General features: G+C 35.7%; 1 protein-coding gene across 5 annotated transcripts in view; it reads left to right on the top strand.

Moving 5' to 3' along the window:
- LOC121419884 (transcriptional regulator Erg-like) overlaps positions 1 to 14,787 on the top strand; it is a 38,121-nt gene that overhangs the window by 2,684 nt on the left and 20,650 nt on the right. For 2 of the 5 annotated variants that reach the window (XM_041614350.1, XM_041614349.1), the window contains exons 1-2: positions 6,314 to 6,427; positions 6,582 to 7,104. In XM_041614350.1, the coding sequence (XP_041470284.1) occupies positions 6,389 to 6,427; positions 6,582 to 7,104 (562 nt within the window). In that variant the 5' untranslated portion in view covers positions 6,314 to 6,388. Of the gene's footprint in view, positions 1 to 4,831; positions 5,115 to 6,313; positions 6,428 to 6,581; positions 7,105 to 14,787 lie in introns of those variants that run through there. The other 3 variants (XM_041614351.1, XM_041614348.1, XM_041614352.1) reach the window with 3 other exon arrangements.

The following is a 14,787-nucleotide window of genomic DNA, read 5'->3' as shown; positions in this document are numbered from 1 at the left end:
AAATTATCCTATTTATCTCGGAAGAGGAGAATTGAGTAAGGGAAGGAATGGGTTTGGGGAATAAGTACTGCAAGATACAACAAAGAATAGAAATAAGAGGAAAGGACTTCAAATGTGCTCAGGCACGATGTAACCATGGTCATTGCCGGTGATGAACTATATAGCTTAAAATTGATAATTGTGCAATCTCTTATTGTGTGTAATGCGTTTGGAAGGCAGCTCTAGAGGGATATCTTACAAGATATCTAACAGTATATCCATAACTTCATGCAAAAAGTGGATATAGTATCAACAGGTATAGATTCATCATCATCACACAGATATCAAATATATACAATCATGTCTGATGTATGAGAAATATATATAATTCATACTTAAGTCCCCAGTAAAATCTATAAGCATTTTATTCGCTTTCGGAAAAAAAAACACGCTTTGAGCTAAGATCAAGAAGGTCTATTTTCAATTTGCATTAAAAATTTTAGTGGCTTCATACTCACATCAAAATATATGTTGTCCTTCGTGTAATTTCATAAAGATATATGATGGAACGTCAATATGAAAAAAAAATCTAAACAATATACTACGCATTTATGAATAGGCTTACTTTGTCAATACACAATTCTCATTTTTAAGGTGTATATACCAAGGTATATACCAGCACGATTTTCCAAAAGGTCTTATTGGAGCTTAAACTAAAAATAAAGCCCGGTCCAAAACTGAAACGACGGTTTTAGATTTGGACCGTGGTAGCTGATTATTGCTCCCAAACTTGTGATTTTTTTTTTACTTCAAATATAACCCATCCTCTGGAATGACACAATCTATTGGATAAATAGAGGAATATAACTTCTTTTTGAGATATCTGTGGATTCAAACAACGTTTTACCTGCTCTACAAAGGATAATTTGTTGACCTTCAAGTTATGCTTGATCTGAATAATTGTATTAACTTTTAAATGTACAGCCTTTTTAATGCATTTTACTATGGTTTTCCTATGTATTTAAATGTGCCAACACCAACTTGTAAACAAAAGTTTTCCAGCTCCTGCTCTTTTTTCATGTATGATTGTTAACATGTTTGATTATCAATAGAGACAATTTGAATTGAATTGAAAGATAATCATTCATTTTCTTTTTGATTGACAACATGCCAAAATAAATGGTACACCAAGAAAATTTGTAGACCTAGGTAAGGTCACATGCTACATGTATTGGTTAACTCATCCCCGTGTGAATTTGATTGATTCAATACAAAATACAATCTCTTATTCTATCAGTGATAAATGATACTTTCATCCAAGCTTGAACCAGCATAATTACGTCACATTCATCATACAAACAATTCCAACTCTCTCAGACCCAAATAAGAATGTGGCGGTATCTTAAAGGGTGAGGTCATTGTCTATATGGGTATTGTGAAAGGTGGTCCTTTGTGTCTTGCCTTGAATAGGTGTTGAAAATCAGGGTAGTTCAACAAACCGTTATCTGCCAAGGGCGTCCTGTATTGTAGTTGGCCTTTGACCCGTTTCGTGTGCGACCTTTACGTTTAGACATTTCCCGCTTCGATAGCGGAAATTATCAACCTTCCAGTTTCTTTGTAAATCATAGGAGTATGATAAAAAAGGGGTGTAAATTCCAGCTCTATATGTCTGAAATATTCATAAGTTTGACGGAGTTGCACCTATATTTATACTTATTTTTTATAGATTTCCTTATTTTATCTATTTAATTGTTTTGATTTTGATTTCGATAAATCTTAATGCTTAACATTCATTTAGTAATTCATTCATTCATGCATTATTTCATTCATTCGCCCATTCTTTCATTTATTAATTCGTTTGTGTTACGTGTTTATTAATTTACCATTTATGAACCTATCGTATGTGAAAGAGCATGTTATGATATACTACTGCAAATCCAACATTCTTGTGAGGTTAAAATAAACACTTCTGATCAAGGCGCGTGCCTTCATCCCTCGTAGCCATGATAACGATAGAGTGAATGGGGATTAACCTGTTGATCGGGACTTAGATCGGATTAAGACGCGTGTTTAACGATGTGTGATCACTAATCGTTGTTGATCCGCAATACACTAGTAGATACCACCATTTTTTTTCTTGTAGAATCCTTGTATGGCCATTCTCATATTCAATCGTAGGAGTTTAGCAGTCAAATTTCATCAATCTGAGTAGAAATATATTGTTTGTTTGTTTGTTTTATTTCCGTCATAAAAAATACATAACAATATATATACAAGAGATACAAGGAGTAACATATACATACATAATGATTCTAAGCATTGATTAAGAAAAAAAAAAAAAAAAAAAAAAAAAAAAAAGAAATATATCAATTTGATTTTTGCATGAAGACGTGATAAAATATGGCAAATAACACTGATATATAATCAATTAATTGACAGATTATCGCAACGATGAGCTGATATTTTCAGCCAAACATTTCTCCCCTAAATAAATCCTTAAACAAGGGGGGGGGGTGGATATTCAAAATTTATCTCCCGAGTACGAAAGTGCACACACAGTTACAGGATCCCGTTCTTATAATAAGTTAACACTTACTTTACTTTATTTTGATAGAAATCCAAGATTCTAGACCAACATTTTATTTTTTTGTCAATTTATTCACATTTTAACATATTTCTACTACATGTAGAATCACGGATATTACTTTGAATTATCTAAAATGAAAATCATAAAATTTAACTCGGTTTAGGCCATAAAAATCGCGTTGTATCTCATTTTTGGACACACACTGTATGATACCATTTGTCCTCATCAATTTGTTTTCATTGTTATTATTATTATCATTATTATCATTATTATTAACATCGTAATTGTAATTATTAATATCATTATTAACATTATTATTGTTGTTGTTTTTGCTGTTGTTGTTATTATCATTATTTTCTTTTTTGTTAATGTTCATGATCCTACATTTAAGAGAAAGGAATTATAATATAGTAATTCAAAATCTGAAAAAACCAAAACATATCCTGGCTATCTTTTCACTTGATTTTTTATGCACTATATATTTCGATCGACAGTTTGGGAAGTTTATACAACTTAAATACAGTTCAAAGCTAAATCTTAAACATTTTCCTTTCATTTATACAACATTAAGTCTGGGATTTTGGTATTGTTGTTTTTTGTTACAATTTATGTTTGAAAGGAAACAATATTTGATTAATCAGTGGTCTTTCGGAGAACATACAAAATACAACAATCAAAAGAGAGAGAGGGGGAGAGAGATGGAGAGGGAGAGAAAGAGAGGGGGAGAGCGAGGTTGTTTTCTTCTAACTTTTAAACCACATCTTCTTGTAACATGTCCCGGGTCGCGTGCCGCGTTGATGATCATTTTCCGGCATAGTTTTGTTTTCGTAAAATTGATTTCTGGGTTGGTATATTTCTTTCAGCATACTATGGTTAAGTACTTCAGGGTATCATCGTAATTGAGAAAACAAATTTGTTTCAATCACCAAGTCATTCCTCTTGATGAAAAAAATACAACGTATGAATAGGACCATAACAAATTCGAGTAACCATTACTTTTTCATATTCTATTGTTACTAGGTAAACAGGGATTTCATAAGTGACTTTAATTTGAGAAGATAAATAAATACGTTGAACATAGAACTTGTAAACGAATAATGATGATGATAACGATAATGATAATAACAAACAAAGAAACATCTTGAGGCATAAAATCAGGAGATATTCAACAAGTTTCTGAATTTATTTCTTATCAGCCGACAAGGCTGCTTTTCAGCAAGTTCGTAAAACAAAAGTTACAAAATGAATGAAAACGACAAATTTCCAAGTTTATAATCTTTTAATAGCAGCATTAATAATACTAATTCATTACACGTACAAACATAATATAGATATAAATACATACACCCCACACACACACATGAAAAAAATACGTCATCTCACTTTCAGTTTCAGTAATTTCAGTAATTGTACACGCCTAGCGAACGGTAGCAGGCCCCGGTTTAATGGATTGATAAATATATTTTCTTTAATCTCTGTTCTTATTCCGCTTTCACGTTTTCGTCAAATTTTCGTTGTCTGTACATATTTTAATTCAAGCTATGTTTATTGTTTGTGTCAAATGCTTAAAAACAAACTCTTACATAAAAAGACGAAATATTAAACATACAAATAAGTCGATTAAGAGACGGAACCGAGTCGTAGGAGCTACTTCCGTATTGATACTACGAAATGCAACACACATTGCTACGCATCGATCGAGGTGTGATTAATCTTCTGATAGCAATCAAGGAAACGATCTGCCTTTGAGATTAAAACATTATCAATACCTTGCATATAGTGTCCTCGTGATTTCATACTTTCATTGTAAGATATAACTGTTTTTTTTTCATGGAGATATCTGTAGCAAAAGGAAACTATAACCTATCTCTCTCGCTGTATCTCGCGTGGAGTTTTCCCCTATTTGGCACGCGGAAAGAGATGACAATGTTTATTTCCGACTTTGGACTAAGTTGAGTCGGAATGTATAGTCCTTTATGCATTGAGACTTCAGATGTCATACAGTAAAGACCTTCTTTCACCATTCTTCTCATGGGTGTTCTATATATCGGTTTATATTAAAAACTATTGACTCTTCCGCTGCGAGTAAAGTTCTTAACAACTCATTGGATATACCCTGGACCATCGAGGAATATATACATTCGGCCGAAGCAGTGGAGCACATGGACTTTTGAGAAGATAGACTTTTGAGAATTTAGAAAGTGATGATATCGAGAAAAAAAATATTCGGAAAAGTCCCAAATATAAATAGTATACCACTTGATGAAAAATAACCTTTCTAAAATATTGATCTATACACCATGTACAAAGTATTCTGGTCTTGATCTATCACTCCGAATAATAACTTTTAAATAACTTTTCTTGGGACTCTTGTACTAATCGTCAACTTAGGGACGTTTGTATATCATTTCTTTTCGTTGAACGTCAACCAATTTCCATGTGTTCTACCGAGTTATACCTGAAAGTGAAAGAAGAACCGTTGGATATGAAGAGGACGAAGGCATCATCTTCCTGCATCCTTGGAACAATACCTAGCTTTTCCATTTTGGTACAATACTCCTTTAAATGCATCTTAGATTAATACTCATTGGTACACAATCTTAAGCACACACATAGAAACGTTGTTCGTACAACACTACACCGGTTTAACACCTAAGGATGTTGTTCTACACCAATGTGAAATATTAGTTGGTTGCTCTTTGGTGTTATGTTCAATCTCTAGGGTGTAATTTTAACACATTAGGATGAGGTCCTCTATACATGCTATAGGGAGACAAACTTGTATCGGTTTTGATACTTCAGTTTTTACAAGATAGTTTTCTAAATCAGCTTCCGTATATCAAATAAATGATTATAGCATGATTGATCGGGTAGTATATTGGCGGCCGAAGGAATCCTGGTTTTCCTATTTCTATTGTTTCGTTGTTATTGAATTTCTGCTGATTATCTGTTCGCCGAAGACTCACATCACGGGCTGTTTCACGTAACGTCTTGTCAGCCATTTTGTCTTTTAAATTCTCTCTCAGCCAATCACAAGCAATTAGGATTTCAGAAGTTTTTGCCAGCTGCATGTCTTTAGAAACCTCGAAACCAGGAATTTCACTTTTCTTTTAAATCTCGTTTTATTTTTGCGTATTTCGTTCATTTACCTAAATGGTTGTTCATTTCACTTGCATATACTCGTATGTCCAAAAATATATGTTAATATGAGTGGTCATGAAAAAAATAATAAAATATTAGTATTAGAATATTAGTTTTGATCGCATAGGCCCTACTCGTTTTCTTTTTCATTCAGTATGACTAGGACAGCCAAACCATTTAGCAGTGTTCAATGGTCACCCATCTTAAAGAAGAACACGGTTTTTTTCACCTATACTTTATAGGTTCAATAACCTAGTTATCATAGCCATATGAGATATTCTTTTTCCGTAGAATAAGATAGAAAATATTTGTCAAAGCTGAAATAATAGAATGAAAGTTGACAGCGGTCGAGCAAAGTCTGTTTTACGTCAGTTGAGAGGGCAAGCGAATTTGTTCATAATTGACCCGGAAGTGGTTAGTGGCGTCTCGCCTTCCCATATTCCACTAGGAGTTGTAGAGGTCAATCTTGAAGCGTTTCCCCTTCTCAGAAGATTTGTGGTGAGGGGGGAAAGAGATGGAAAAGTTTGGGAGATATTGTGGTGGGGTGCAAAGCATAGCGAGGTACTTTCAATTCCTCTTCTATTCCTCGCACATTTCCTTTTCAAATGCTCTCGTTTATTGGCACTTGTGCCAAACGTGAACTCAGAGAATAAGGTTTTCCGCAAGTTTGCAATATTTCCAATGCACGGACGGTGTCATCCAGAAAGAACTGTTGTGACTGTAAGAAGTTGATTTACTGCCTGTCCAGGATAATACAATTATTAAATATACCTGATAGAAATAATCGGTTATTAAAAAAAGTTTCAACGTACACCTTGAGGAACATATTTGTAAGCATGTTTTAACTCTCATCTTGTTTGTGTTTTCTGATTAGGAAGCATTATCCGTAGTCTCAGACGATCAGACGCTATTTGAGAACACCTATCGGGACGTGAATAAATCGAACACCATCGTGTCTTCACCACAAAGCAGTAATCACATCCTTACAACACCCGTTCATAAACCGAAGCTTTCAGTGGTTGCTTCACCCAGCAACGAGAGCCACATCTGGAGCTCGTGCGTACAGGACCAAAGGATGAAACAAGAGATTGAACAACCTACCGCTGGCGCCCACGACGGGCTCCCGCCACCACAGGTCAGCCGAGGGGAACCCGAGTCCCCGTTGGATTGTAGCGTAGCGAAACCCCGCCAGCAGCCACCGCCCCATGGTGCACCACCTGGCGCCATCAATGCGGAGCCCACGCAGGCGGCACCACCATACCCATCGTGTCCGCCACAGCCGTATCTTGGTAATACAGGTTCCACACCTGAAGAGCGATCAGCATCAGCTGGTACCACTGGAAGGTCACCACCACCAAATGTTACCACCAATGAGAAAAGGGTCATAGTCCCTGCAGGTAAGCAAATACAATATTTGAATGACGTCATATCTATAGTTCCCAATAAAGGAGTTATCGTTCCGCAACACACGACGGATTCAAGAACATAGACAATGTATTGCCAAATGCCCTTGGTGACAAAGCCAAACCATGAAGGTGAAGCAGTCTCGTCCTAGACTCTGGAAAGGGAGATACCTGTATATGCAATTTTTCGTCTACTCCGAAACTAAGGACAAAACTGCTCTTCTGGTTCGCCAATTTTACGACCTCCAAGCTGTTCTTGGTCATTTTTCGGGCATTTTCAATACCTTACGAATATTCTTGAATCCTTCATGCACCCCGGAGTGAAAGCTCACTAATGTAGAAACACGAACGTCACTACATGTAACGAAATTCGTTTGAATGACATTTTTACGTTACATGATTTGGCAGTTTTTGCAAACTTTTCACATTATGGTCATTTCGTAGTAGGTCTATGTTTTCTTTTCTTGTCAAAATTAAATAGTTCAAAATTCCCCCACTTCACGTCCCTCTTTATCTACGATGACTGTACTACGAAATAAGTCATCATTGTTTTGTTATTATCATGAGTAACCACCTACACTCATATCATGAAATACCTTATTACGTGCTTAAGTGAATTGACGTTCACAAGCTGCAGTCGTCAGCAATTGTACAAATCTATCGAAGCTATTTTTCGCCGATGACATTTGTCATTCAGATCCCATTATGGATTTGTCAGACCACAGAAAAGCCCAAGTGATCCAACGCGTCTTAAATCTCAAACTCTAATTAAAGGGAACCAAGCTTAATCATTTTTTCAGGTCTGATTTTTTTGTATAGCCTGATTCATTTTCCTTGTATTTTATTCTTTTATTGCATCATGATGCAGAAGAAATTTATTTAGCTGACATTGTTCTTTGCTTATTTTCTTTTCCATCTCATTTAGATTTCCCTGCCCCTATAACTCATTTTCCCTCTGTATGATTTAAAGTTTGTTTCTACTGCCTTCACTCTCCCCAACTCGACTCCTACATCTTTATTTATCCCCCCACTTTCCCCAACTCCACCTGTATAATGCCAAAACAAATTGTACAGATTGTATAAACGTTTCTGTTTCTGTTATGGTAATTCCCAAAGGAGTTCGTCAGGACAGGATGTATTTAATATATCATCATTATTATTGGTATAACTAGAAGAGTGGTGTAAAATATCGGGGTTTGATGGCGGTGACAATTGAATTATATTAGTAGAAATATTTGTTTAGAAGTTGATTCAGGATATTGTTACTAATTCATGTGTTACTCTAACCCCAAATTATCCAATCTTTCCACTGTTGAAAACGGCATGAACGATGGTTTTTCTCCTCTGTAGCATCGTTAGATTATTGCACTATCGTCTATGGCTTTGCTTGTATTTTACATTCTAACCCCGTATTGTGATATTTGCAAGTAGTTATTTAAACATCTTCGACGGAATAAAAGATGGGATGTGGGTATTTCACCTTCAACTTGCAGTTATCAGGTTGTGATATTGTATAGGTAGATTGGAATACAAGGGAAACAGTCAATTGAATAGCTGGCAAATAATGGCAGCATTGGTACACATAGTTTGCATAAAACCTTTAAGTAAAAGTTAACCAGTCATTAGCTCATCATAAATATCATGGTTTTGACTTGATAAGGGTCGGAGGAAGTGTCCCATTAGTGCATCGCTACCTGCTGGTCGAGACCCCCTCCATGTTTTCCACGTATCCCCATTGCCAAAAACTTCGCCATAGAATTTCAAGCCCTCGATGATGTATTAAAACAAGGCCAGAGATTAACCGAATGCCGATATACATACTGTCATTAATTAACTCGCATTTGTTGTCAATGGGTTGTTAAAATGTTTCATTCAGTAGAAACAAAATGCTTGTTTAAACCCCTGTTTATTTTTGTATCTTGAATTCTGTTAATTTCATTGTCCAAAATTGATTGGAATAAATCTGATTTTGGAGGGTTCGATTAACAATAGAGATTCGATTCTTAAATCTACTTAGAAACAAAGTTATGCAAGACTTAAATAACGAACAAACGGTTTGATTTTTCGGATGTTGGTGAATTACAAATCAAATTAGCAAATGCAGCTATGTAGTCTAAGCAGTGACATCATTCAAGCTTCTTGCACGACTTTAAAAAAATTCATTTCAGAATTAGGCTACATGAACTCATAAAGACCTTTAGATATTCGTTGATTTTATTGTCAAATTTTGATACGTGTTATTAAATTATTTCATTTACTTGCATACTCGATTTCGCCAATATTGACAGTTAAGCACGCATGCTGATTAAAGAAAGCAGATATTGAGGGAATCAGATTATTTAGTATTTATTTTACTTTTTATTTTGGGGGAATTAAGCAGCAAAGAGTTTCTTAGTAATGCAGTCAGAAAAAGAACACTTTTGATCAATTGTTTCCCCTTTCCTCACTGGCCGTTGTTTTCATGTTTTTCTTGTGATTTAACCATCAATTCTACGAGGTTTATAATTGACCACCACATTGTGGCCACACCACAAACTATCAATGGGAACAGTCCCATTCCAAACTTGTATGTTATGGTGTTCATGGTGTTAAGAGGAGAGTAGAGCCCAGGAGAGGAAAATTCACTCAACAATTAATTAGGGTTCTGGTGAAAATAAACCATCCTCTTATCGCTCTAGAAACTACTTTACTGTGGTTTATATGGGTTGTTACTAGGTTCTACCAAAGCATATACATCACTCTACTCATGCCTCCAGGCTCAATGTCGAGGTTAGTAGGTCTAGTGGTTTGTGTCCCAGCTGAAGGTCTATGGTTCGAAACCCATGCTAAATGTGCGATGTTCTTACATAGTTGTCAATTGGAGGGGAGTGTGAATAAAATAACGAAATTACTTGCATTTTGTCTATATAGATCCTTTATTCAGGAAAACCGATTATCGTCTAAAAATAAGTTAACGTGGTTAAGGTAAATCATTTGGATAACTGGCACATCATTGTGAAGCTTAGGCCATCGTTTTGTATTTGTCAAATTTCATAATACATATTTCAAGCATTAGTGAGTCAAAATATCTGAAGAGAAGGTATTTGACGAACGATATAACAATTATGAATTTTAAATGGAAAATAAGAATAATGGAAAAAAAACTTTCAGGTTTAAAACATATCTTTTCATGTTTAGTATGTAGGAAATGTAGCCGGTGTAATAATAGCAGGGCCCGCTGGGAGAACAGTTTTCGGAACTGAAGTAGCTACCCTGGGTAAATATGCCGCTATTAGTATTATCATTATTATTATTATTATTATAAATGTTTGCAATCCATAAGTTTGGAAATATAAAATTTTCATAATGGCTGCCTCACGTATCACCGAACATCTTTGACAAAAATTTCATGCATCAATGGCAATGAAAGAACTACAAATAATGCTTCATTACGTTTAGCTGCATGTAGATGTCATAGTCTGATTGAAAATCTACTGGAATTCATTTACAAAAGTAAACCATGTTTACCGCCTAAAAAAATCACATATCGTACACTCTTCGGATTGGTTTCTCGTTTTAATATGACAAGCAACATTTTGTAAAATGAAAGAAGAATTACTAAGCTTTACAAGGACGTGTGATTTATCAATTACGATTGTGATTAATGTCCGATAAAGTATTGGTAATTCTTGGTTTCTTTTCAAATTGTTGAACGCGTGAAATTTAAATCGTAACTTACATCAACTTGTATCAATTGGTTTAAAACTATGAAAGAAGAATATCTAAGCTTTAGAGTAATGAGTGATTAATAAATTACGATTGTTAACTGTTGATAAGTATTTGCAATTCTTGGTTTCTGTTTTTTTCTGGGAAGCATTAGAAAGGCCTCTCTTTAAAGTTTGTGTGATAATTTATGCTATATTTAGATATTGCTCAACACAATGTTCCAAATATCTGCATACCATTATCCTGGCATAAGCACGCCTACCCCGATATAGGTGGTGGGCGCTCGAGCATTCAAGGAATTGCTTCCGACCCGGTTCCCAAATACTACACCTGGGTGGAGAGTGGCATACATGTATGTAGATTAACTCCTTAATAAAGGCTGCAGTGGGATTGCAACTGCAAAACTAATGGTTTAGAGTCCGGAGACATATCCAGTGATCTACAGCACATCTTGCATGTATCGTGAAGCCCTAGCAAACCCTAACTATCTCTGGTAGACTACGCTTCGATTAAAGCTCTTCAAACTTGATAGGGCTCTCTAGAGATGGCGCGTATCTCTTCCAACAAATCGTTTGTGATCTAATCGAAGACCTGGCCCCTTTCGTTTGTTCTGAATTTAGCCCCTGTTTCTTGAAATAACTCGTGACGTCACGTCTTGTGGGAACGCATAGGCACACGCAACAAAATGCATCACGTGGTACCAAATGAAGAGAAGGAAATATTCCACCCCCTTATAGAGATTCTAACATCAGCTTTAGTGCAGAGATATCTAGCATTTTGGTAAGATTGAGTCATTAAAAGAACAAATAACATTTGCGCTCTGTGTTAATTTCGAACCAGCATTATTAAGATTAAAGACCGACAGTCAGGCGTTTTGATAGATGGAATACTGGTAAAGACTAATTTAAAATTAATGGATGTATACATTCATGTAGCTTCATAAATCATGCATGGTTGAAAAAATTCTGTATATGAGAAACACACTGCAACATGAAGCTGGATTATTGTCTCATTCGTAGCAGCTGAACGATAAAAAGTGTCACAAGTTCCCTTGATTTTTGTTATTATAGACGATCGATCTGTGGCTGATATCTTGTCTATCAGTCAGTATGCTTTATAGCAGACGTCTTTTTTCCCCTCCCGAATTTAATGTATGAAAAGGCGGGAATAAACAAAGACGACCCCACGTGACATCGTTACCAAAACCACCTGTCTTGTCGCTTTGGGCCAAAGCGCCATTTTTAGCCTACCTTCAAGGAATTTTCACAATTTTTGTTGTATGTTAATGCCGGCAAACCCTACTTCCTAAGTCTTTTAAAAAGGGATACTCATGATAATTATGACAAATTATTTATTCTCAGAGAAAACTATCATATTCGAAAGTGTGGATAAAAAGCAAGGTTACGTTTGTATTTCTATTTGTACAATATTACTGTCTGCGTTGTTTTCGTGTTCTTCTCAATATACCTGACATCCCCGCGCGACCTCGTTTTTAGACAACACCATTCGGGGTCGACTGCCCGGGCAGCCTCTCAGTCCTGTTCGATGGGTTTTAGTGGCAATGTTCAATGCATCGCATACTTTGATCAGCTATTGGACTTGACATAAACGGGAAGCTGAAAGCCCCTAGCCGCGGAGATACCCATCAGTCTTGAAGAATAAAGCCACGGACGGATGCGGCTTAATGAGCCCTCTGAAATATTATCTTCCGAAGGCTGCACAAGGAGAGGTGAAAACAGACTAAAGATAGAAAGAACCTGAAGAAGAGGGGAAGGGGGATATTTAGCAGGGGACGAAAAAAGAAAGGAAATATATTAAAACATGATTGAGAAAATTAACCACAAGGCGGAGAAAAGAAGAGAATAATACCAATAATAATCACAATGATGATGATAATAACAACAACAACAAAAACAATAATAATAATAATAATAACAACAATAATGATAATAAAAAAATAATAATAACGTAAAGAGGAAACAGAAGAAGAAGAAATTAGAATAAAGAAAAAGCAAGATTTTTTTGGAGGAGGGGGGGGGGCATTGGGGGACCTTGATAATGGTACAAATGAATCATAACTTCTTTATCTCATATTGCTCTTGTTGAACGTATTCAAAATTATAACCCACGATAAAGACAAGCAATCGTAATCCAAGAGAAGAAAGATATTTATCACAGAGACGATGGATCGATACATTTTAAGAAATAGTTAATGCACAGATTTAAAGGTAAGATTCAGTAAAAATTCGATAAGTTCCGTCATCACCCTTTATGGATTAAACTTTTCTCAGATTACAAGATAACCCGCTTTTCCTTTATCTTCCCCTTTAAAGAGTGAGATTTATCTTATGGTAGGATAGAAAGCGACCCCGGAGAAGGCATTACCAAACCCCTATCCCTCTCCCTTTCCTCTTCCTCCCCTCCTCTTCCTGCGACTTACCCCTTTCTCAATGCCCAAGACTCTTCAATGAAAGCGTGTCATTTTGACCCCTTATCGTAAGCATGTGTATTTCTTTGTGCGGTGTTTGGCATAATTGGTTTTAATTGGTTTTACCTGGCCCGATCGACTTGAATTTATGATTGATCTTGACCGTGATTATGTCATGTATTATATTCATATTGCCTACCACTCAATTTCTAAACAATTTCCAATTGTTTCTCTGATTATGAAATCAATATACCCATAGATTTGCGTTGTAATGTCAATGGAAATAGTAGAATGGTTTTCGGTTATTCTATTTCCCCCCTTTAATCTCTTAATGCTCAAATGTGCTTGTCTTAAATGTACCCATGTTTTAAGTCTGGATTTTGATATGTTAAACCGTATGTGAAATGTTTCATAGTGCCACTTATCTTTCTGTCTTGTTCTTTTTGTTAATTCACTAAGTACTTTTTCATTTTGTGTATTTTAAAAATATTTTTGTAAACTTTATCGAGAGTGGAATATACACTATACATTCACAGAATGTGCATTCATCTTAAAAAAGTAATTTGTAAAAATAGAAGTCCCATATTTAAGCTTTTTTTAATACCCATACCACATCTCACAATGTACATGATATATACTAGCATTTGTTCATACCCTGAGTTACTGATCAGACACACAGCGACTGATACTCGACACTCTACGGGGCGTCTCCCGAGGGCCGCTCGGGGGTAAAAATAGGATGTCATTTTGATATGTTAAACCGTATGTGAAATGTTTCATAGTGCCACTTATGTTTCTATCTGGTTGTTTTTCGTTAATTCACTAAGTACTTTTTTCATTTTGTGTATTTTAAAAATATTTTTGCTAACTTTATCGAGAGTAGAATATACACTATACATTCACAGAATGTGCATTCATCTTAAAAAAAAGTAATTTGTAAAAACAGAAGTCCCATATTTAAGCTTTTTTAATACCCATACCACATCTCACAATGTACATGATATATACTAGCATTTGTTCATACCCTGAGTTACTGATCAGACACACAGCGACTGATACTCGGCACCCTACGGGGCGTCTCCCGAGGGCCGCTCGGGGGTAAAAATAGGATGTCATTTTTCAATCTGAACGTCAAAATGTAAACACAAAGTCTGAGTCGAGCCACTATTCTTGGTAAGTCTAGAGAATAAGGGAGTATATGGGGGAGAAATGGGAAGAGGAATAAACAAAGTTTCTTCTTTGAGAAGCAGCGAATATGTGAGTAATGCCCACTGAGCAGTAGCCAGGCCATGAATAGAATCACGTTTTGTCTGCCACTGCTATTATAAACAAAATACGAAATTGATCCTTTCTTTTTAGTAGCTGGTGTTGTTGAGATGGCGTTTATATTTGACAGAACATTCTATTACCAGTCTTAGTAGGGCATGTGTAGCATATTAGAAGTATGACATGGTTAGAAATACCTCACAAATTCCCGGGACAAATTCAGTATAGAAATCTTGCAGACAAATGTTCTTGTTTGGATGATCATTTTATTTCATGAT

This window comes from Lytechinus variegatus, chromosome 8, assembly GCF_018143015.1.
Source record: "Lytechinus variegatus isolate NC3 chromosome 8, Lvar_3.0, whole genome shotgun sequence".
Classification (NCBI taxonomy): domain Eukaryota; kingdom Metazoa; phylum Echinodermata; class Echinoidea; order Temnopleuroida; family Toxopneustidae; genus Lytechinus; species Lytechinus variegatus.
This window is presented reverse-complemented; position numbering and strand designations above follow the sequence as displayed.